The 23,564-nt window shown below is 46.4% G+C and overlaps 1 protein-coding gene across 2 annotated transcripts in view; it reads left to right on the forward strand.

Annotated features, from left to right (window-relative positions):
• Positions 1-21,702, forward strand: part of LOC135523900 (vesicle transport through interaction with t-SNAREs homolog 1A-like) — a 170,698-nt gene extending 148,996 nt beyond the window's left edge. The window contains exon 8 of one of the 2 annotated variants that reach the window (XM_064950906.1): positions 19,880-21,702. In XM_064950906.1, the coding sequence (XP_064806978.1) occupies positions 19,880-19,973 (94 nt within the window). In that variant the 3' untranslated portion in view covers positions 19,974-21,702. The remainder of the gene's footprint in view (positions 1-19,879) is intronic. The other variant, XM_064950907.1, reaches the window with a different exon arrangement.
• The last annotated feature ends 1,862 nt before the right edge of the window (positions 21,703-23,564 follow it).

Here is a 23,564-nt window from a genome sequence, read left to right on the forward strand (position 1 = left end):
TGGTGCTCCCTGTATTTAGCCATGCTATTTCTACTCATTATTGTTATTCGTTATTCCCTGTGTATTATTCCTTGTGTCACTATTTCTAGTATTATACATTTTCTGTTATCTTTATCTTGAACTCTGCATTGGAAAAGGACCCACATTTGACTGTTAGTCTAAACCTGTTGTTTAGGAACCATGTGAGGAATCTAATTTGATGTGACACACACACATACTTGCACCATGTGAGCCTAGTGGCTCAGTGTGTTCTATTTCTTCCTTCGACTAGTCATATGGTTTTAGAAAGACCTACGGTTGCGTCATGAGATGTTTATACTGTATGTAATGAGACCAGGGACTTTGTCATTATATCACGTTGGTGTCCCTATTCCACTGTGCACCTGTTGTACCTGGCAAGCAGCTCACTCAGGCCCTGAGGAAGGAAGAGTGATAAACAATAAGATAATAAATAGGGAAATAACCACAGAACCCCATAGTGCAGTGTCACTTTGGCTGAGTGCCAAAATAGGTAATCCCCCCCCCCCCTGGCATATTTTGGAAGGCCTAGAGTCAGAGCCTGCCCGCTCCTGTCTGCAGTCAGCCTGTCTGCGCATTTTGCCGCAGATCACATACCAGGGGCACCATTTTCCACCCGGAGACAGACAAGCCGGAGGATCTGATTGGCCCGCTGCCAGAACGCGCTCACAAAGGCTCCTTTGACAGCAGGTCAGTTGGTTAACCAAGCAGTTGAGAGTCAGGGGGGAGAAGAGAAGAAAAACCTTTTCGCCACCTCCTCACCCCCTTGGCTTAAAAAAACAGCCTCTCCACCAAAAAGGAGAAGGGTGTTATTGTGGCCCGCAATTCGGGGAGCTCCTGCATGTGGGTTGGACTCCGGTACACAGGCGGTAGGCAGTGGGCACTTCAGTATAGTAACCCCGAAGAAGAAGAGATGGGGGTGATAATGATAGCTTCCTAGCTAGGACCCAGGTAGAAAGTGTCCTTCGCACCCGCCTGTCGGGCACTGCTTTCCTGCAGTTCTGTTCACGAGGCAGGGGCAGGTGTTCGGCAGGCGTGAGGAAAGGACAACGTGTGCTAGCTAGGACACCAGTACACAACAGGTGGATAGGTAGCTAGCAAGCTCGAAATGCCCACATGCTGGAAAACGCCAAATTGCGGGCTGCAATCACACACTATTTCCAAAAAAATGCACGTTCGTGTTTGTCAAACCAATTGAAGTGTAATTCTGGGTATTTGGGTCATTTGGTATTTTTGGTTTGTTGTGTTTCTGTCAAAAGGGAGGTAAAGAGGAGATACAACTCTAGGCCTTTACGCGTGTTTGAAATGTGTCTGCAGCTCGTCAGCAAACAAGGATCTGGGCTTTTGTATGGACAGACGTTCACAGTTCAATGGCAATCTTGACTCCTGGTGTATGTTGTGGATGTGTGCCTGTGTTGGACCAAATGACTAACACAAGCTCGCCTTTGCGCGTAAACTCTCCTGCAGTAAATCCTATGTTGTAGCTGATACAGTCTCAAAACCCTCTTTCCCATAGTCATGCTGTTTGGGGGATCAACTGACATAGTTGTGTGATAAATAGCTTGATTTCTATACGAAAGGCCCCCCACTTTCTGATAGCTCCCTTGTGGCTCAGTTGGTCGAGCCTTGCGCCTGCGACGCCGGGTTTGTGGGTTTGATTCCCATGGGGGACCAGTACGAATGAAAGTGTAAAAATAAATGGCTACAATGTAAAATGTAAATGATCGAGACGGCCAGGCTCGAGCTCTCTGGCTCTGCTCTGCCGCCCCTGTCTCTCCTGTGTACCAGCCGCTTTGCATACGACTGATGTTTTAAAAGCTTCATTGTTAACTGACGTTGGGTAGCCCTCCGCTGACCCGGGAGGTATTTGTTCGTTTGATCACGGGGCAGGTGTTTTAATGTATCCAAGCATCATTGTTCCACAGCAACCAGAATGGGATAGACAGAGGATGAAGGCAGGAGGATCCTATGGGGTTCATAAGGGCTGATTATAAGAATATCTAGAATATCAGGGACGCCACGATGCTGGTGGGGGGGGGGGGGGGGCTGCTGATCTGCACTTCCTCCTAACTGGGGACGTTGGGCTTTAGCCGTTGGAGGGTGGGCATTAGCCTTTGGAGGGTGGGCGTCACCCGTTGCAGGGTGGGCGTCTCCCGTTGGAGAGTGGGCGTCAGCCTTTGGAGGGTGGGCGTTAGCCGCTGGAGGGTGGGCGTTAGCCGTTGGAGGGTGGGCGTCAGCCTTTGGAGGGTGAGCGTTAGCCTTTGGAGGGTGGGCGTTAGCCTTTGGAGGGTGGGCGTCAGCCTTTGGAGGGTGGGCGTTAGCCGTGGGAGGTGGGCGTTAGCCGTTGGAGGGTGGGCGTTAGCCGTTGGAGGGTGGGCGTTAGCCGTTGGAGGGTGGGCGTCAGCCGTTGGAGGGTGAGCGTTAGCCTTTGGAGGGTGGGCGTTAGCCTTTGGAGGGTGGGCGTTAGCCTTTGGAGGGTGGGCGTTAGCCGTTGGAGGGTGGGCGTTAGCCGTTGGAGGGTGGGCGTTAGCCGTTGGAGGGTGGGCGTTAGCCTTTGGAGGGTGGGCGTTAGCCTTTGGAGGGTGGGCGTCAGCCTTTGGAGGGTGGGCGTCAGCCTTTGGAGGGTGGGCGTCAGCCTTTGGAGGGTGGGCGTTAGCCGTTGGAGGTTAGCAGCAAAGACACAAGTTAACGTCTATTACCGGAGCGAAGGAGCATCGGCCTTTGTTATTCAAAGAAGATGTACTATAAAATGATCCAATTGGTAATATATGGTTTTCTAGATCTAATAGTGTTCCCAGGTAAAAAAAAAAAAAAAATTAACATGGCTGCATGTTTGTTTGGCATTGTGTGTGTGGTTTCTCTTATTTGCTACTATGTAATTTGCGTACTCGAAATAGATCTTCACCACACCTATCTTTCTGTCTTCAAAATAAAACCACGCTTTACTTTAGTTAATTTGCCTCTCCCTGGATCTGCCTGTCTGAGGTTTTACCCACAATTCTCAGCTCTCTGCCTACAGCCAATCATCTGTCTTATCCCAGCCCCCCTTCCCCAACCTCTAATCGACTGTGGATAAATAGGCCAACAGGTGAAGAAAAATCCCTTTTGTTAGCATAAACCTACTCTCCTTCAGTGCGAAGGGACAAACCCAAACAGGGTTGTGTCCTGGTAGAAAACTATCTCTCCTCTCTCGCACTTTCTCCCTCTGTGTGTGAAAAATCGAAGTCTTCAGTATTAATAATGGATGATGGTTCCCCATGAATTTTACATCGTGTAACTCTGGTTCCTTGGTCAGTCTATGTTGTTTTGAATGTATGGTGATGGAAATGGAGAGTGTCTGAGAAGGGACTCGATGCCTAGGACAGGGTCAAGCCTTACTGTATGTAGATGACCGAGTGTAAGGGATGTTTTGGACATGTCACGCGTGTCTACACTGAGTGCGATACTGTATACGGAGAGACATCGACGGGACATTTGGATCCTTCAAGATTTGGGAGATTCAGAGAAAGAATAGGTCATTATCTCTACTTCTGTAGCCTACTAAACACTAGATAAGTTTTTATAATACTGCCAAAGATGTCTTTCAACTCTCAGAAATTGAGCCCAATATAACCGTTACCATTTATTACTGGTTTTGATCAATTGAGCTCGCATTCAAGATGTGCACCGCGTCACTTTGCACTCCAAATGTTTTTTTCCAATTTGGAAAGAAGTCTCTTTCACTATTAGCTCACAGGTTTTGAGGGTTTGTTAAGGAGAGAGACGGGGTAAAGAGTGGGCGGAGCATTATGCTGTGTGAGTTGCGTGTCCACAAGAAAGTCTCCAGCTGGAACTAAACTCATAGCAGATTGTTATTGGGACTTCATCTCTTGACTTCCGTTTCGTAGAGGGAGTCCCCAAGCAGCCCTGACAACCCCTGACCTTTCAACCCTGACTCGTTAGGGATGGAGAGGTGAACTAGCAATCTGTGTCTCTCAAGCTCACTCCACCACTCCGTACATTCAGAGATGGCAAGAAATGGACTTTCTGAACCCCTACTCTCTCTCTCTCCCGCTTTCCTCCCTGTCGTTCCATCGCAAAGTTTCCTATAGATTTTTTTCTGCGTTTTCTTCAGCCTGACCCTGTGTGGCTGCGGGCCTTGATTAGTTGGGAGCGGAGTCTATGGATTCCAGCCTCCAGGGCACTAAGCAAATGGAGCCAGAGCATCATGTCAATAACCCAGTTAATGCAACAAACCCGTCTCACTGCTGGCACCATCCTCAAATTGTTCTTTTTTTAACTGCGGGGGGGTCAATCATGAGGGAATCAGGGAATCAGTGTCACTCGGGGCTTCTTCCCCTCCTATCCCCTCACCTCTCCTTTTTCTCACTTTCTCTTTCTCTCTCCCCTCCTCTCTCTTGCTGGATTGGGCCCCTCTTTCTCGCTCTCTCTTTCCTCTTCCTCTAGGACATTGTTTCTCTCCTCTCGCTCACATCTTAGGTGTCTCTCTCTCTCTCTCATCATCCCCACTATCCCCCTCTCACTCTCCACTAGCCCTCCTCCTCTCTCACAGCTGAGACTGGGATTGTACTGGAGAAGGAGAAGGAAGGTGGGTCTGCAAATTTAATGCATCGGCATGGATTATTTAGACTGACTAAAACCTCCCTTGTAGTGTCAAACGGTAGATGACATTATCTTTTTTTTCCCTCTTACTGGATTGACCAACCTGCTTGGAGCTTCCGCCCGTTTATCCACAGAATGGAGCTGGTCGGCTTTGAGAAGAAACACAAGGCCCAAACAAGTGGTTATCCAACAACCGATGAATCACAAACCCAGATTCTGTTGGGGCTTCTTGTGTAATCCAATGGTTATTTCACACGGACTCGTCAGTTGCACTCCTGTAGTTTTCCACTTTTCCACTACGCCCTCGTAATGCGAACATGCACGTACACAAACTCTCTCACACACTGACACACACACACACACAGAGACGGTGGACCTCAGTTCATCTCCTGTGCTTCTGCCTCCCGGCCACACTAGCGTAGTGTGTCCATAACCCCGGAGGTAGCAGGGTTAACTCTAAGACAGGCCTGCTGCCCTGAAGCCTGTGGACTTGACCTCTGACCTCTCTTGCTGGAGCACATTTTTATCCACACCACTAAATAACCTGGCTCAACTTTAACCTGTAAACACAGTGTGTTCAGACTGGCCCAAACAATGAAACTATAGAAATCAAGAAATGAGTCAGAGGCCGTTTTTTTCTTGCTAGTTTCCAGTCAGTCACCATCACCCTGTGTGTTGGCCTGTCCATAGAACTGTAGCTGTACTGCTAGTGTATGACAGACTATTCAAACCAGGTGAATGGCCTGAGGTAGAAGGAAAGAGCTCTTTGTTTTTTCCTAAGCGCTAGTTTTGAAGTGCGAGGCTGCTAACTGTCACAGCCATTGTTTCCATAGGTCGCTATGGCTGTGTGCCACAGAGGAGTGTTCTGTCGAGTGGTTTGCGTACGCCAAACACGTGTCGCCCCGCCTCTCCATGGTGTACTTGCCTATGGAACAGCGAGAGGAACTGCCCCTCCCTACCTTAAGGCTTAAGGAAGGAGGTGAGGGCTCTGCGAGTGTGGTGCCAGGAAAATAACCTCTCACTCAACGTCAACAAAACAAAGGAGATGAACATGGACTTCAGGGAACAGCAGAGGGAACACCCCCCTATCCACTTCGATGGGACCACAGTGGAGAAGGTGGAAAGCTTCAAGTTCCTCTGCGTACACATCACTGACAAGCTGAAATGGTCCACCCACACAGACAGTGTGGTGAAGAAGGCGCAACAGTGCCTCTTCAACCTCAGGAGGCTAAAGAAATTTGGCTTGGTACCTAAAACCCTCACACACTTTTACAGAAGCACAATTGAGAACATCCTGTCGGGCTGTATCTCCCCCTGGTACGGCAACTGCACCGCCCGCAACCGCAAGGCTCTCCAGAGGGTGGTGCGGTCTGCCCAATGCAAACTACCTGCCCTCCAGGACACCTACAGCACCCGATGTCAAAGGCAGGCCAAAAAGATCATCAAGGACAACAACCACCCGAGCCACTGCCTGTTCACCCCGCTATCATCCAGAAGGTGAGGTCAGTACAGGTGCATCGAAGCTGGGGCCGAGAGACTGAAAAACAGCTTCTATCTCAAGGCCTTCAGACTGTTAAAGAGCCATCACTAGCACATTAGAGACTGCTGCCTGTATACAATAACTGGTCACTTTAATAAATTTAACACTAGTCACTTTAATAATGTTTGCATGTCTTGCATTACTCATCTCATATGTAAACTCAGCAAAAAAAGAAATGTCCCTTTTTCAGGACCCTGTATTTCAAAGATAATACATAAAAATCCAAATAACTTCACTGATCTTCATTGTAAAGGGTTTAAACACTGTTTCCCATGCTTGTTCAATGAACCATAAACAATTAATGAACATGCACCTATGGAACGGTCGTTAAGACACTAACAGGTTACAGATGGTAGGCAATTAAGGTCACAGTTATGAAAACTCAGGACACGACTGACTCTGAAAAACACCAAAAGGAAGATGCCCTGCCTTAGGCATTCTGCAAGGAGGCATGAGGACTGCAGATGTGGCCAGGGCAATAAATTAAAATGTCCATACTGTGAGATGCCTAAGACAGCGCTACAGGGAGACGGGACGGACAGCTGATCGTCATCGCAGTGGCAGACCACGTGTAACAACACATGCACAGGATCGGTACATCCGAACATCACACCTGAGGAACAGGTACAGGATGGAAACAACAACTGCCCGAGTTACACCAGGAACGCACAATCCCTCCATCAGTGCTCAGACTGTCTGCAATAGGCTGAGAGAGGCTGGACTGAGGGCTTGTAGGCCTGTTGTAAGACAGGTCCTCACCAGACATCACGGCAACAACATCACCTATGGGCACAAACCCACCGTCGCTGGCCCAGACAGAGTCCAGGCCCATCTTCCAAAAACTTCTGAAACACTACCTCTTCAAAGAGTATCTTAAATAATCCCACAGCACTCGCCCGTCCCCCCTACTAACACAGACTTTTCTGATAGCTACTTTGAGGAAATGTTGACTTACTATGACTGAGATACAGTGCCTTGGGAAAGTATTCGGCCCCCTTGAACTTTGCGACCTTTTGCCACATTTCAGGCTTCAAACATAAAGATATAAAACTGTATTTTTTTGTGAAGAATCAACAACAAGTGGGACACAATCATGAAGTGGAACGACATTTATTGGATATTTCAAACTTTTTTAACAAATCAAAAACTGAAAAATTGGGCGTGCAAAATGATTCAGCCCCCTTAAGTTAATACTTTGTAGCGCCACCTTTTGCTGCGATTACAGCTGTAAGTCGCTTGGGGTATGTCTCTATCAGTTTTGCACATCGAGAGACTGAAATTTTTTCCCATTCCTCCTTGCAAAACAGCTCGAGCTCAGTGAGGTTGGATGGAGAGTATTTGTGAACAGCAGTTTTCAGTTCTTTCCACAGATTCTCAATTGGATTCAGGTCTGGACTTTGACTTGGCCATTCTAACACCTGGATATGTTTATTTTTGAACCATTCCATTGTAGATTTTGCTTTGTTTTGGATCATTGTCTTGTTGGAAGACAAATCTCCGTCCCAGTCTCAAGTCTTTTGCAGACTCCATCAGGTTTTCTTCCAGAATGGTCCTGTATTTGGCTCCATCCATCTTCCCATCAATTTTAACCATCTTCCCTGTCCCTGCTGAAGAAAAGCAGGCCCAAACCATGATGCTGCCACCACCATGTTTGACAGTGGGTATGGTGTGTTCAGGGTGATGAGCTGTGTTGCTTTTACGCCAAACATAACATTTTGCATTGTTGCCAAAAAGTTCAATTTTGGTTTCATCTGACCAGAGCACCTTCTTCCACATGTTTGGTGTGTCTCCCAGGTGGCTTGTGGCAAACTTTAAACAACACTTTTTATGGATATCTTTAAGAAATGGCTTTCTTCTTGCCACTCTTCCATAAAGGCCAGATTTGTGCAATATACGACTGATTGTTGTCCTATGGACAGAGTCTCCCACCTCAGCTGTAGATCTCTGCAGTTCATCCAGGGTGATCATGGGCCTCTTGGCTGCATCTCTGATCAGTCTTCTCCTTGTATGAGCTGAAAGTTTAGAGGGACGGCCAGGTCTTGGTAGATTTGCAGTGGTCTGATACTCCTTCCATTTCAATATTATCGCTTGCACAGTGCTCCTTGGGATGTTTAAAGCTTGGGAAATCTTTTTGTATCCAAATCCGGCTTTAAACTTCTTCACAACAGTATCTCAGACCTGCCTGGTGTGTTCCTTGTTCTTCATGATGCTCTCTGCGCTTTTAACGGACCTCTGAGACTATCACAGTGCAGGTGCATTTATACGGAGACTTGATTACACACAGGTGGATTGTATTTATCATCATTAGTCATTTAGGTCAACATTGGATCATTCAGAGATCCTCACTGAACTTCTGGAGAGAGTTTGCTGCACTGAAAGTAAAGGGGCTGAATAATTTTGCACGCCCAATTTTTCAGTTTTTGATTTGTTAAAAAAGTTTGAAATATCCAATAAATGTCGTTCCACTTCATGATTGTGTCCCCCACATGTTGTTGATTCTTCACAATTAAATGCAGTTTTATATCTTTATGTTTGAAGCCTGAAATGTGGCAAAAGGTCGCAAAGTTCAAGGGGGCCGAATACTTTCGCAAGGCACTGTATGTGGTTGTCCCACCTAGGTATCTTAAGATGAATGTACTAACTGTAAGTCACTCTGGATAAGAGCATCTGCTAAATGAATGAAATGCAAAATGTTGATTCAGTCTTGCTATTATTTTTCAGTTATTCAGCTTTGTGCAACCAAGGTCCTGCTTGAGTGTGTTTGTGGTTAAGCACACACAATGGTCAATGGTATTTGATGGCTCATCTTTAAAAGAGACCTTGGTCTCTGCGTGACTCCGTGTCAGAATAAACGTTAAATGCTCACGTTGTGTTTAATTACTATACTTATTCCAAAATAGCTTTTGTAAAATAACTTTGCTGTTAACATTGCTTTACAGAAGAAATGCCTTTCATTTCAGAAGAAAGGTGTACTTCCTCGTGCTCTGAGTGAACTATTTGTGCGATGACTGAGTAGGCAACATAGTCAATGCTCTCTGTGTGTGTGTGTGTGTGTGTGTGTGTGTGTGTGTGTGTGTGTGTGTGTGTGTGTGTGTGTGTGTGTGTGTGTGTGTGTGTGTGTGTGTGTGTGTGTGTGTTTTGGGGTTGAGATCACTATGTCAACATTACCCATATCTGGAGACACAGGATGCTGAATGAAGCCACATGGGGTTTTAAGCAAATATTTGGAGACTTTATTCGAAACGGCAAACAAACACAAAAGGAGTCTCCACACTATTTAATTTTTAAAAAGACGCAGACATAAACACACGTTTCCTCATTACTTCTCCTCCGTGGAATCCTAGACAGCCCTATTTTACGACGTAATTAGTTTTAAAGCATTGTTTGGAGCGGAGACAGGACTCTGGCTGCTTGCTTCAGCAAACAATGTCACGTGGTGCCATGATGTCAAGTTATTGAACGTTTTAAGATACAACAAACATGGCAAAAAACTCTTGGCGACGCTTCAATAAACATCGTTTGTCTTAGTCATTTCTGTTTGTTTCCCCCCCATCCTTTTCTGTAATGCTGCGATTCCAAACAGATTTTTAAATCTCTTATCTATTCCTGATCCAATGGCTTCAAGTTGCCAAATTCCATGAAAAAAGGAATTTGGTGTCAAATGTCAATCCTGGCTGTATTCCTACTACCATTGTCGGACCCAATACTTCTACGTAGAAAAGCAGCACAACATGCACCTATAGAGCTGACGTCGTAACTTTCCTTAAAGTCTTTAACGAGACAGCCATGTGAACGAATCCACTGAAACCCCATCTATCTTTCTCTTTTCACTCTGTCTGTGGCGGGTATTGTGTGACTGCAACGCAGCATGCAGACATCATAAACCATTGCCCCGGGTCTGCTCTAGAATGCTCAGCGCATCCCTGCTCAACTCCCCCCCCCCCCCCCACCTTCTCCTTTTCTTCCCCACCGTCTCAGTGAAAGCGAATGGACAGCCCATAAGGATGATTTATGTGGCCTAATGAGATTTCAATACTGAACAAACAATAAAAATGTATGTACATCATAGTTTTGGAGGCCTGTGGCTCCATGGCTAATGTCACGCCCTTACAGCAGGCCCTGTTAATCCGATGCGCAGCTGGCCCTCCCGTGGAATGTGGCCGAGAGGTTTTGTGTTCGGAAATCTTAGCAAGCGAGACGAAATGGTGAGAAAAGTAATTTATCGGGCGCTGTATAAACGCTGTACTATTCACTATCAACCTCCAGGCTGGAGGGATTCCCGTCTCAATGTCCCGCTCTGCCCAGCCACCTTCCCAGAATACATAGCATCAGTCACAACAGCAGTTGGGTGCAGCGGTGGGACCCGTCAGGGGTTAATGCTTGAACAGCAAGTTAGGTCAAGTCTACCCTATTGCTTTTCCAACCACTTAATTCAACCCCATGTATCCTTGCATACAGTATGTTTTTGTAATAATACATGGTACTGTAAAGATTAAGGTATAGGGGTCTTTTTTTGTTATTTTTTACATGCAACATCCATGTATGGCCTACATACTCAGTCATGTGGCATTTGCACAGCAATATAACCTTGCCCTCCAAGTTGAGGCTCCTCTAAGAATCCTGTGTAGGCACACTTGAGCATCGTAGGGGTCAAAATCACATTTAATTTGTCACATGCTTCGTGGACAACAGGTGTAGACCAACAGTGAAATCCTTACCTACGAGTCCTCTTCCAACAATGCAGAGTCAAAGATAAGGCGTAACATAATAAAACATTTAAATAGTGACACGAGGAATAAATACACAGCGAATAACGAGTTAAAAAAAAGAACATGGCTAAATACAGGGAGTACCAGTACAGAGTCTGTGTGCAGGGGTACGAAGTAATGGAGGTAGCTATGCACGGTACATATAGGTAGGGGTAAAGTGACGAGACAACAGGATGGGTAGACAGCAGCAGCATATGCGCATAACAGTTAGTAAGTTAGTGCAGAAAAGGTTCAGTGCGGTTAATCCGGGAATTTAGGGTAGCCATTAGTTGTTTAGCAGTCTTGTTTAGTCTTATGGCTTGGCGGTAGAAGCTGTTCAGGGTCCTGTTGGTTCCAGACTTGCCGTGCGGTAGCAGAGACAACAGTCTGTGGCTGGAGTCTTCAACAATTTTTTGGGGGGGGCCTTCCTCTGAAAAATGCCTAATTAAATGCCACTATATTAGAAGAAGAAGCCCCATTGTGGACATAGTCGAAAAATGTCCTCGGTCCTTTCTCCAGCTATTTGTTTGTTCCGAGATGCCTATGGGAGATAAGTGAAGTATGCAGGAGACAGAATGCACATATTATCCACATATTAAAAGGAGGGGGGAGTGAAAAGAGAATATGGGAAAGGGTGGAATAAGGGATGCAAGAAAAGACAAAGGGGGACTGAAAGGGAAGTAGGGTGGGAGAGATCATGTGGAGGTAAGGAGAAAGTGGTTCAACTAAAAAATAGAGAGGAAGGTAAGTCGAAAACAGAAAAGGAGAACATGAAGGGAGGAAAGGGAGCGGGGGATCGGGGGAGGGGGAGAGCGATTGTAGAGAAAGGGAGGGAAGGAAAGAGAACTACTTTTCTGTCAGGCTGCCAGCTAGGGAAGTGATCTGTGTACCTATAAAAATAAGAGAGAGCCTCAAAAAGCCACCTGTACATTTCACCGGGACAGGAGGCTGCAGCTGCCTGAAACCACTACAGGCAAAAGTTCTTGAAAATTCCAGAAACAGTTGCAAACAAGGTATTTTCTCTCCCCTTATTTTTTACTTTCTTACTTTCTTTGCCTGGCTCTCTTTTACACGCACACACACACACACACACACACACACACACACAAACTCAGTGCCCAACTCCTCTCTCTCCCTCTCATTCTCTCCCTTTCTGCATCTCATCCTGCCTCCATACCACACTTTCCATCTCCCTCCTCCCTCCAACACATTTCCAGGTAGAGGTCCAAGTCCCAGCCTCGGCCGCTGGCTGGGTTGTTAGCCGCCAAATAAAAAATGGATGAACTTGTAGAGCTCCGGTGCTGCTCTCATGCGTCGGTGCGAAGCTCGTTAAAAAAAAAGAAAGAAAGGGTGCTCCGTCATGGAGCGGCTGTGCGCCTCGCTCAGACCACGGACTCCAAACGGAGACAGACTCCCTCCCAGCCATGGCACAGAATGTAGAATGTAGAACAGCAAATAGAGCTAGAGATTGAACAAGCCTGTCGGAGGACGCGTGTGGGAAGGAAAAGAGAGCCCTCATTGTGGTGTATATGAGCATGTACTAGTAACCCCCCCCCCCCCAAAAAAAAAATCACTCCTACTTTCATGAAGAGATCCAGTGGGTAATTACACTGGAATTTGACTAATAAGCCCTTGTGAAAATGATGTATAAACACATTCAGGTTCCTATTGAGATACAGCATTCAGTACTGGCTAGAGTGTGATAGTATGTATAGTAACGTTCAGGTTCCTATTGAGATACAGCATTCAGTACTGGCTAGAGTGTGATAGTATGTATAATAACGTTCAGGTTCCTATTGAGATACAGCATTCAGTACTGGCTAGAGTGTGATAGTATGTATAATAACGTTCAGGTTCCTATTGAGATACTATCAAACTCTAGCCAGTACTGAATGCTGTATGTATAATAACGTTCAGGTTCCTATTGAGATACAGCATTCAGTACTGGCTAGAGTGTGATAGTATGTATAATAACGTTCAGGTTCCTATTGAGATACAGCATTCAGTACTGGCTAGAGTGTGATAGTATGTATAATAACGTTCAGGTTCCTATTGAGATACAGCATTCAGTACTGGCTAGGGTGTGATAGTATGTATAATAACGTTCAGGTTCCTATTGAGATACAGCATTCAGTACTGGCTAGGGTGTGATAGTATGTATAATAACGTTCAGGTTCCTATTGAGATACAGCATTCAGTACTGGCTAGAGTGTGATAGTATGTATAATAACGTTCAGGTTCCTATTGAGATACAGCATTCAGTACTGGCTAGGGTGTGATAGTATGTATAATAACGTTCAGGTTCCTATTGAGATACAGCATTCAGTACTGGCTAGGGTGTGATAGTATGTATGTGTGCATAACTAATGTTTTTCTTTCGGGAATTATATGATGTCGGGGACTTTTTAAAGTAAATGACATGCAATTAAAGAGCTCTATTTTTTCAGCCCTGTGTGTGTGTGTGTGTGTGTGTGTGTGTGTGTGTGTGTGTGTGTTTGTGTGTTTGTGTGTGTGTGTGTGGGGGGGGGGGGGGGGGCAGAGCATGCATATAGAGGGGTAACATTGCACTACTTCAGGTCAGCCTATTGTCCAAGCTGTTCACCCAGCATCTCAAATAGTTTCATGTTCATGACAGTTTTTTTTTTTTTTTCCCATGTGGTTCTTCACACACAATTTACCTTCTTAACACGTGTATTTTGTACAGTACGCTCTTGATGCTGATTTGACTCCTTTTACTAGATCTGTTTCATTCATTAGATTGAAACATGGCCAGTTCTTACAGCTCTTTCCATTGAATCGGTCAATTTAAACAGAGTACTTTGACGTGAGTGCGAGTGAGGAGGAGAGGTGTGAAGACGGGCAATAGAATCAAATATTTATTTGTATTAGTTCACGATCACAAGGAAACGCGTTAGTCAGGGCTCGCCCCCCCCCTTTCCAGCTTTCTGCACCATTTCCATTACTCTCACTATTTGTGAACACATTGAGCCTTCCGGCACCCCTCCCTCCATCCCTCTTTTCCCCTCCCTTGTTCCCTCCCTTCTTTTCTATCCTCTCCTCCACTCCTGTCCCATGCTGCATATTCCCAGGATTTAGAGAGAAAGAACCAGAATTGGTCAGACAGACATTGATTTTAGTTTTATTGGCCTAGTAGTGGAAAGGAGGGGGGGGGGATCTCTGGGTGTTAAGTTTGTTTTCTAAGGTAGTAGTGATGTGCTGTGTCTGTCTGTCTGTCTGAATGTGTGTCTGTATGTCCACAAGTCCACCTCAGAGAGCCAGCAGAGAGGGGGTGTGTGTGGGGCTTTAGGGCACACACACACACGCACGCGCACACCCACAGTCTCACTGACTCTCACACCATAGAGGTGTATCCCTGGCCTCATTAGGACTGGTAATAAGGGTGTGCTGTGAAGAAAATACACTAAGGGAGAGGGAAAAGAGAGAAAAAAATAGAGATTTTAAATTTTAATAACATGGGTAAGATTTTGTAAATCTTTCCTGACAGAAAAGTCCTCATTATTTTCATCTGTCTCTGAGGAGGCTCTCTTCCAGCCTTCTTCTCCGGGTAAACGGACTCTTCTAGGGTTTCTGCGCTCTCTGCTGCTTCTCTCTCGTTTTCATTCTCCTATCCCCCCCCCCCCCCGTCTCTCTTATACTTCTCCCTCCTCTTGCCCCTCTCTCCCTCACTTGCATGCATGTACAGCATCACCGGTCTTTGGGCAGTGCCACAGCTGCTTTGCTCTTTAGTCAACTGCTTGGTTGCTTGTTGGAGAGAGAGAAGAAAGAGAAGAGAGAGAGGAGAGAGAATGTTGGGGGATCACAGAAGGGCCTCATGAGAAGGTGCGTGGGGGGGGTGTATAAGGCTTATCCCAAGTCACCTCTCCACCCCTCCCATTCTTTTCTCTTATGTCAAGTGTCAAACACAGAGGATGGATCCGGTTTGATAAGTTCTGTTCTGTCTGGAGATGTGATGTCTCAGAGCTGGATCTGCTATAAGGTAGAATAAACCATGTTTTTCAAACTGAAACTCTCTGGTCAAAGATATGTTTGGAGAATTTTAAGATGGCATTATGTGACTTCATTTGAATAAATAAGGCTTGTAATTGTGTGTGGCTGGTAGACTGAAATGAATCTCTTTGTGTGACATATCATCTTTGCAGTATAGATATCTGTTAGATGGACAACTTTGTAGCAAAAGGTATCATTGCAAATTAGGTCAATTGGATTATATTAAGGGGGACAGTGCTATCGCTGACTGATCTGGTTTTTGATTGTGGACTACAGGAAAAGGAGGACCAAGTACACCCCCGTTCTCATCGACTGGGCTGTAGTAGAGCAGGTTGAGAGCTTCAAGTTCCTTGGCGTCCACTTCACCAAAACACTAACATGGTCCAAAAACACCAAGACAGTCGTGAAGAGGACACGACATAACCTATTCCCCCTCAGGAAACAAAAAAGATTTAACATGGGTCCTCAGATCCTCAAAACGTCCTACAGCTGCAACATCGAGAGCATCCTGAACCGGTTGCATCACTTCCTGGTACGGCAATTTCTCGGCCTCCGACCGCAAGGCACTACAGAGGGTAGTGCGTGCGGCCCAGTACATCACTGGGGCTAAACTCCCTGCCATCCAGGACCTCTACACCAGGCGGTGTCAAAGGAAGGCCCTAAAAATTGTCTGCTACCGGATGGCAAGCATTACCGGAGCACCAAGTCTGTGACCAAAAGTCTACTTAACAGCTTTTACCCCCTAAGCCATAAGACTCCTGAACAAGTGACTCCCCAAACGATTTACATTGCCCACCCCTCTTTTATGCTGCTGCTACTCGGTTTATCATATATGTGTAGTCACTTTAACCATACTTACATGTACATACTACCTCAATTATCCAGACTAACCAGTGCCTGTTTATAGCCTTGCTACTGTTATTTTTTACAGTCTTTTTACTGTTGATTTTATTTCTTTACTTATCTATTGTCCACCTAATACCTATTTTTTACTTAAAAACCGCACTGTTGGTGAAGTAAGCATTTCACTGTAAAGTCTACACCGGTTGTATTCGGTGCACGTGACAAATAAACTCTGATTTGATTTCATTCACCCACTTTATGATGGACTGTAGTGAACAATTCAAATGAACACATGACACAGATAGGTGATCCTTTTATTTTGTTGAGTGACTCACATGTAGATTACTGAGATCATCATGCCGTTGGGCACAGTCGGATAACTAGCCAAACCAACGGATTATTCCTCCTTTCACACCTCAAGCTTCTCGCTCTGTCATGGGGGGTTCCGGGGGTTCATTTCACTGGCTGTCAGAGAGCAGGGCGTATGCTCTTTAAAGTGTCACAGACACTGTTTAGTAAATGGATTGAAACATGGCTTAAGTGAATTATGACTCCGTTCTAATCCCTCGCTCCTCTCCTCCACTCTGGACTCTCCTCTCCTCCTCCCCGTTTGGCAGCCTGGGGGCCTATTCCTCCCCCTCGGAGGGTGTTTTCAGAGGTCCCTAACCACCGGTATATTCATCTACATTACTGTAGGCAGGAGAGGGCCCCCCGTCCCATGCATTTGACTCATTCATTCAAATGACCTGGCTGGCATCAAACAGACCAGCCCTCGGTCTTCTCCTTCTCTCCAATCCACTTTCCCGGTGTTATTAAGGAGGCATTTCCCATATCCAATGAACTAGACACCCCCAGTTAGGGATTGCAATATATGCATATTGTGTTCTTATGTAAACGGGGATATGAAGTCTAAAAACATGAGGAGAAATAGGGCTTGAGAGAAATGCACCGCCTCTTCCCTAGGCTAAGTGGTAAGGCGATACGGAGAGATTCACGCAATCGAGACGTTTTTCTACTTACCCGGAGTCCGATGACCTCGTGGACACCATTAATTATGTAAACTGCGTGCAGTTTGAGGGAACTTAGTTTCGCAAGCCAATGCTGACTTGCGTAAGCCCAATGACTGGAAGTCTGGCTGGAAGTCAGTCAATAACTGGAAGTCTGGCTGGAAGTCAGTCAATGACTGGAAGTCTGGCTGGAAGTCAGTCAATGACTGGAAGTCTACAGGTAGCTTCCGACACTAAATGACGGGTCTCGTTTTTTAAGGAGAGTATATGTCTTTTTTTTGGTGTAGTGTTAAGAAAAAAAAACACTCTATAGGATGCCCCATTATACTTTATAAATGCGTTCTAAATTATAATAAATGCTAATTTAGTCATTTTATAATACATGCCTTGTTAATGAATGGTTATGAAGGCTAGAAGACTCATTTATCAGCAGTATAGGCCGATAGCTACACTACTTATAAATAGTTTATTAAGCTTATTAAATACAACTTATTTTAAGGTGGTAGGTACTTCCCTATCCCCCTAACCAAGTTTTCGCCAGCCCAAAACTAATTTCCCACCACCCCACCCCCCCCCCTTTCATCTCAACCCCTCCTCCACAGCTATAAAATGAACTTGCAGCAGGATCCCCAAAACACATCACATACAGTAACACGCTAGCATCTCTGTTGGGGCGTTTGCGGGTAAATAATCATGCTGAATAATGAATGGCAATTAAAGGGAGACATGGGGGAGATGTAGCCTAGCTAAACACGCGCTGATTAATGTTTCCCCCGCTTCCCCCCCCCCCCCCCTGAATCGGCTCTGCATTATGCAAGTGCTGCAGCGCCAGGACCCTATCAGGAGAGGCCAGAGCCACGGAGACGAGGCCCATTTATTCAAATCAATCTCTGATAAACATTGCGAATGGGTATACTCGCCGCGTCAGGGGGAGTGTTATGTCAGAGCTTACTTCACTCTCATTGCGAACGTCTTTTCTCGCCCTTGCGTGCGTAGCCTGCATGCGTAGCCTGCGCACAAACACAACCAGTGTGTACTGTACAAACATGCTTGCTCACTTTTGCCCATAGGCAGGCGCTCGTAACATCACTCACAGCACACGCTCCGACACACTTAAACTCTATACAGACACAGGCACGGGTAGAGGTAAAGGCTCATGCCCGTGCATGTAGAGACGAGTGTTGTCTTGGTGTGTAGGCTGGGGCTCTCAGGGCTGCTGAGCTGTTTCCAGGCTGATGGCTCGGGCTCCTGGAGACTCTCTCTGTGTCAGGCTGGGACTGGAGCTCGGGTAACATAGGTTCAGGCTGTGGGCTAGGGATTGGAGATAGGAGTCATACCTGAGGGGGATTGTTAGAGTAGGACAGGGGGGGAAGAGGATCATTCTGGAGGCTGGGGATGGAGTATAGACAGCAAGGACTGAGACATGGTGAGGAGTTTAGAGGGTGTAACTGGAAGGTGGACAGGGGGCGAAGGGGAGTGGACAGGGGGCGAAGGAGAGTGGACAGGGGGCGAAGGGAAGTGGACAGGGGGCAAAGGGGAGTGGACAGGGGGCGAAGGAGAGTGGACAGGGTGCGAAGGGAAGTGGACAGGGGGCAAAGGGGAGTGGACAGGGGGAAAAGGGGAGTGGACAGGGGGCGAAGGGGAGTGGACAGGAGGCAAAGGGGAGTGGACAGGGGACAAAGGGGAGTGGACAGGGGACAAAGGGGAGTGGACAGGGGGCAAAGGGAAGTGGACAGGGGGCAAAGGGAAGTGGACAGGGGGCGAAGGGGAGTGGACAGGGGGCGAAGGGAAGTGGACAGGGGGCGAAGGGGAGTGGACACGGGGCGAAGGGGAGGGGGCGAAGGGGAGTGGACAGGGGGCGAAGGGGAGTGGACAGGGGGCAAAGGGAAGTGGACAGGGGGCAAAGGGGAGTGGACAGGGGGCAAAGGGGAGTGGACAGGGGGCGAAGGGGAATGTACAAGAGGGGGCCATAGAAGAAGGTGTAAGAAGCTGAAACTCAGGCTGGGATAAGTGTCTGACTAAAGAAGATCAGGACACAGGCTAGAGGCAAGAGCAGGTCTACAGCTGGAGTTAAAAGCACACTGCTACTATCCTCAGGCCAGGATAGATGCTGGGGCTGGGGAAGGGGTAGGTAGGGGGTGAGTGAGCAGGCCTGAGTTGCAGCTCCACAGCCCCAGTGATGAATGGCTGGAGCATGGGCCATTCATCTCCTGCTTAGAGCAGTGGACACTGGCCCACCTCCCCTCCATTCCCTTTCCACTCCCCCTCCACATGTCAGCAAATGTGATAATTCTGTCATTTGTCAGGAGTGACGGAGGGTGGGGAAGTGTGTGGGGAGAGGCACTGGAGACTACTTCTGGGACTACAGACACACACACACACACAGATAGATACACGTGTACACACACACAACACGTTAATTTTGTCTCATTCTCCTCACTACCTCTCTTTGTATAATTTTTTTGTTCAAAGTACATTTTTTTGTCAAGTCTACTTAGGAAACAGTGGGAAAATTGAAATGTGCAAAAAGAGCGAGGCGTTTTATGGCACATTCCATCAGTAATTCACTGATTTTATTACCTCAAGGAAACTTGTGAGCCACATTTTCCACTTTATTATGAAAATAATGTTTTTAAAGCCTGTCTGCAGTTTTGTGTATGTGTGATTGGATGTGTGTTTACGAGTCTGTGTTTGGGAGATGCTGGAACAAGCAGTGTGTGTGTGTGTGTGTGTGTGTGTGTGTGTGTGTGTGTGTGTGTGTGTGTGTGTGTGTGTGTGTGTGTGTGTTGTCGCTTTTGGACAGCAGTCTTGACAGTAGGAACACTGTGAACAGTAAATACCCTTGTATGAGGCCCTCATGGTGCCCATTAAACATGATAACCTCAGAGTTAAGGGCCGGTCATTTTGTTACACATAAATGCATAAAAGTTTGGGCGTGTTTCAAATGTCTCTGTGGATTCAGACAGGCTACTGTAACCCCTGGCTAACCCTGTCTTTACCTATTTTTCCTTCTCTCTCTTCATCTCCCTCTCTACCTCTCTCTCGCTACCTATCGTTCTCTCTCTACCTCTCTCTCTCTCTACCTCTCACTCTCTTTCTTTCTCTCGCTGCAGAATCATCCAGAACCGAGTCCTGGTCTTCGTCCTCGGCGCCACCATCCTCCTCACCATCATTCTGGCCATCTATTTCAATGTGCGAGGGCACTGATCTCCCCCAATGCTCTCACACACACACACGCACTCCGTCACACACACACACAAAACACGCACCCGCATGATTAATAGCGACAAAAGTGTTTGCTCTGGAGTAATTAGAACAAATGGTGCCCATGAATCACTCTTTCTGGGCCCTGACAGGGGTCTCTCTCTCTCGCACTCGCTTTCTCTCTGAGACAGCCCCCCTCTGTGTCTTTTATTGCTATTGATAATATTCCTGGTGTCGTCATCACTGGACTGCGTTTAGCGTTGGATATCTATCTTTTCCCTGGGTAGAGAGGGCCTGTAGGGGATTCAAAAAGTCTAGACAGGTTCAAATATGTACAACTTCCTACTGTTGTTCATTCGCCACGTCCATGCTCTGTCTGTCTGTCTGTCTGTCTGTCTGTCTGTCTGTCTGTCTATCTATCTATCTATCTATCTATCTACGCGGAGCTTTTCTCTCCCTCTGTCAGACCAACTTTCAACACGTCTAGTCTATTAAGCGCTCGACTCAACTCTTTGTGTGGAAGATTAACATGGGGGCCGACTATATGAATGTACCCAGCCTACTGGCATGTAGCTCCTAGCTATCCTCTTTTATGAACGGAACATACAGCACAAAGGACAGGGCCTTCAAATAAGAGGTGGTTTTCAGAGTCACCTTTTTTTTGTTGGCACGGTTGGGCCCGAATGTGAGATATGGAAGATATATACAACCCATAGAAAATGCATGAACAAGTTTGCTTCTGTTTTAGCTCAAAGAAGGAAAATCCCCCCTTTTATCCACCCTCGTCACATTACTGACTCCTATCACTGTTATCTGACTGTAAGGGATCTTAATAGTGTCCAGTCTCCATTTTGTTTTTACACACAAGACATTAATGGAGAATTGATAATGGTAGGCCCCCCCCCCCAAAAAAACATGATTTTTCTACAGCAGCAATTCTATTTATTTATAAACATTGTTTTAGAATTGATGATAGATTTTTGGGTTTTGCGTTAAAGATTATGTGATACTAAGTGTATATTTTATGAAGTCTATTATTAACGTGAACTGACGCAGACCAATCGTCTTTGGCCGGCGAATCACATTTTTTATTATATATATATATATATTTTTTTACCTTTATTTAACTAGGCAAGTCAGTGAAGAACACATTCTTATTTTCAATGACGGCCTGGGAACAGTGGGTTAAAACTGCCTGTTCAGGGGCAGAACGACAGATTTGTACCTTGTCAGCTCGGGGGTTTGAACTTGCAACCTTCCGGTTACTAGTCCAACATTCTAACCACTAGGCTACCCTGCCACCCCACATGACATGCATGGTATTGTATACATTTACATTTAAGTCATTTAGCAGACGCTCTTATCCAGAGTGACTTACAAATTGGTGAATTCACCTTCTGACATCCAGTGGAACAGCCACTTTACAATAGTCCAGGACCAATTGAAACATGGATTGCTTTGATTGTGTGTGAATTCAGACTTAAGCCATTTTTAATATGAGTGAAATTGCTCTGTTGTCCTGTCTAAATTATTGTATTTCTTCTTTCTTTACTTTTTGTCGAGTTGAAATGATGACAATAATAATGCAGTACTTTTACATAGAGCCTTTTACCCGGAAGTCTTCAAGCTGACAAGGATGTTCCATGCTCTTTTTTACCAACTCACAATACTGTGTGTGTTTAAGTCCTTGTTTTGTAGTTAAAAGCCATTCTACTGTTTGTGGGCAGGTTAATATTGTTGTATTTTATGTGTATAATCAGAGGCAAGGCAAATGTTGGACTGTTGGGGGGGATTCCAGTGTCCAGTCCTGAGGGCTGAATTATGTTCTTATGTGTCACACATATTACACTCACACAGAAACATACTCTCTCTAAAACCTTTACCGGTACCCCCCACGTCCACCTCCTTCGAACACACAGACAGACTCATAGACAGACAGGAGACCGGTGGTCTCTGCCTGGCTCAGGCCAGACGGCCAACCTGCCTCCATGTGGCAGAACGCGCTCGCGCACGAGAGAGGCCATTTGCTGTTTCGTTTCCGGGCGAGCGGATTGTCTTATTTTGGATGCACGCTTGGTGGGTGGGGGGGTTCATATTAATGGGCAAAATAGTTTGTCTCTGTCCGTCCCATGTGGGGCCAGCCCGTGGAGAGTTATCATTAAGTTGAAGAAGTGGAAATAAGGAGATTGAGGGAGGGAGGAGAAATCCCTGCCAGTTTGACAAACCTCATCAGATAAGCACCTGTGCAATTGGTTTTTCCATCAAAAGGAGAAACTGGTGTGTGTGGAGGTCTGTGTGAGAGTCTATACATGGAGGTCGGTGTATATGAGCAAAATAACGTAATATTGTGTGTATGTGTCTGCTGTTCACCTATGTGTGTGCCTGCGTGCGCTCCCCCCCCTCCCTCCCACCACCATTCCCCCCCTCTGTCTCTTCCTCCGTCTCTCTCCCAGCCTGTCAGGACGAGCTGAGTTGTAGCGCTGCTGCAGCCTCCCTTCCGCCGTGCAAGCGTGGCTGCGGCAGGCAGCGAGCGCGGCTCTATTTGAAGTTGTAACGGTGTCAAAAAGTCAGGGCTGACTGACAGCCATCAGTCCCACAGGGCCTCATTAAAAACAGACCCACTTGACAGGGAAATAATTGAGCGCCGGCGACATCTCTGCCTGGGCTCCGTTTAGATGTTTTTATTTTCTTTCATTATTATTTCTGGCTATTATGTTCATTAAGAAATTGCATTAAACAACTTTAGATATGGGGGGGTTTAACAATTTATTTAGGGTGGGGGGGGGGGTTATTTCAACAGGAAGCCTGTCATGATTTAATGGCTTGGCAGACACCTGGTATCATCTGCCAGCTTTCTCCTTCTCCTCTCATTCTTTCTCTCATTCTCTCCGTTTTCTCTGCCCATCCTAGTCTCCTTTTTCCCCCATCCCTCTAATACAGTATCTCTACATGCCTCCCTACGTCTCTCTCTCTCTCCTCATCTCCCACGTCTCCCTATCCATCCATCCCCCTCTCTTTCCTTCCTTCCCTCCCTCTTTCCCTCAGAGCAGCGGGCGCCTTTGGAATATGAAATAGATTATCCATTACTCCCTTCTCCTCTTTGTGACTGTTTTTGGGGGTTTTCGACGAGCGTCTCGCCACGGAGAGGGGGGGGGATGAAAACTTGTCAAGAGATAGGTTATATCTTATTCCAAGGGGCAACAATAGCAGCAGGTACAGACACCTTTTAATATTTCATTAAGCCCCGTGTTAACCCTCCTTAAGTGACTGGAGGTGTGTGGGCTCCATACAGACAGGGAGAGGGGGGTGTGTGAGTGATGAGTCATTTGATGTCTCAAGCGTTTTCAAAGCCTCTGATTCGCCAGACAGGCTAGTCTTTGGGTGTCCTTGGCCATGGTTATATGAACATTGTCTGAGTGGCTGGTCATGTCCTTGTTTTGGAGCCGTATGTTCTTGGCCATGTGCATCGTTGATTGTAGCACAAGACCATATAGAGGCCATATGTGCCGACCAAGGGCCCTCTCAACCACAATGCAGGTTAAGTTAAGCTTACAACTCCTGGTGTTTGATGCGCAAACCAGGGCTATTCTTCTG

The sequence above is a fragment of the Oncorhynchus masou genome, chromosome 31 (assembly GCF_036934945.1).
Source record: "Oncorhynchus masou masou isolate Uvic2021 chromosome 31, UVic_Omas_1.1, whole genome shotgun sequence".
NCBI classification, from domain to species: domain Eukaryota; kingdom Metazoa; phylum Chordata; class Actinopteri; order Salmoniformes; family Salmonidae; genus Oncorhynchus; species Oncorhynchus masou.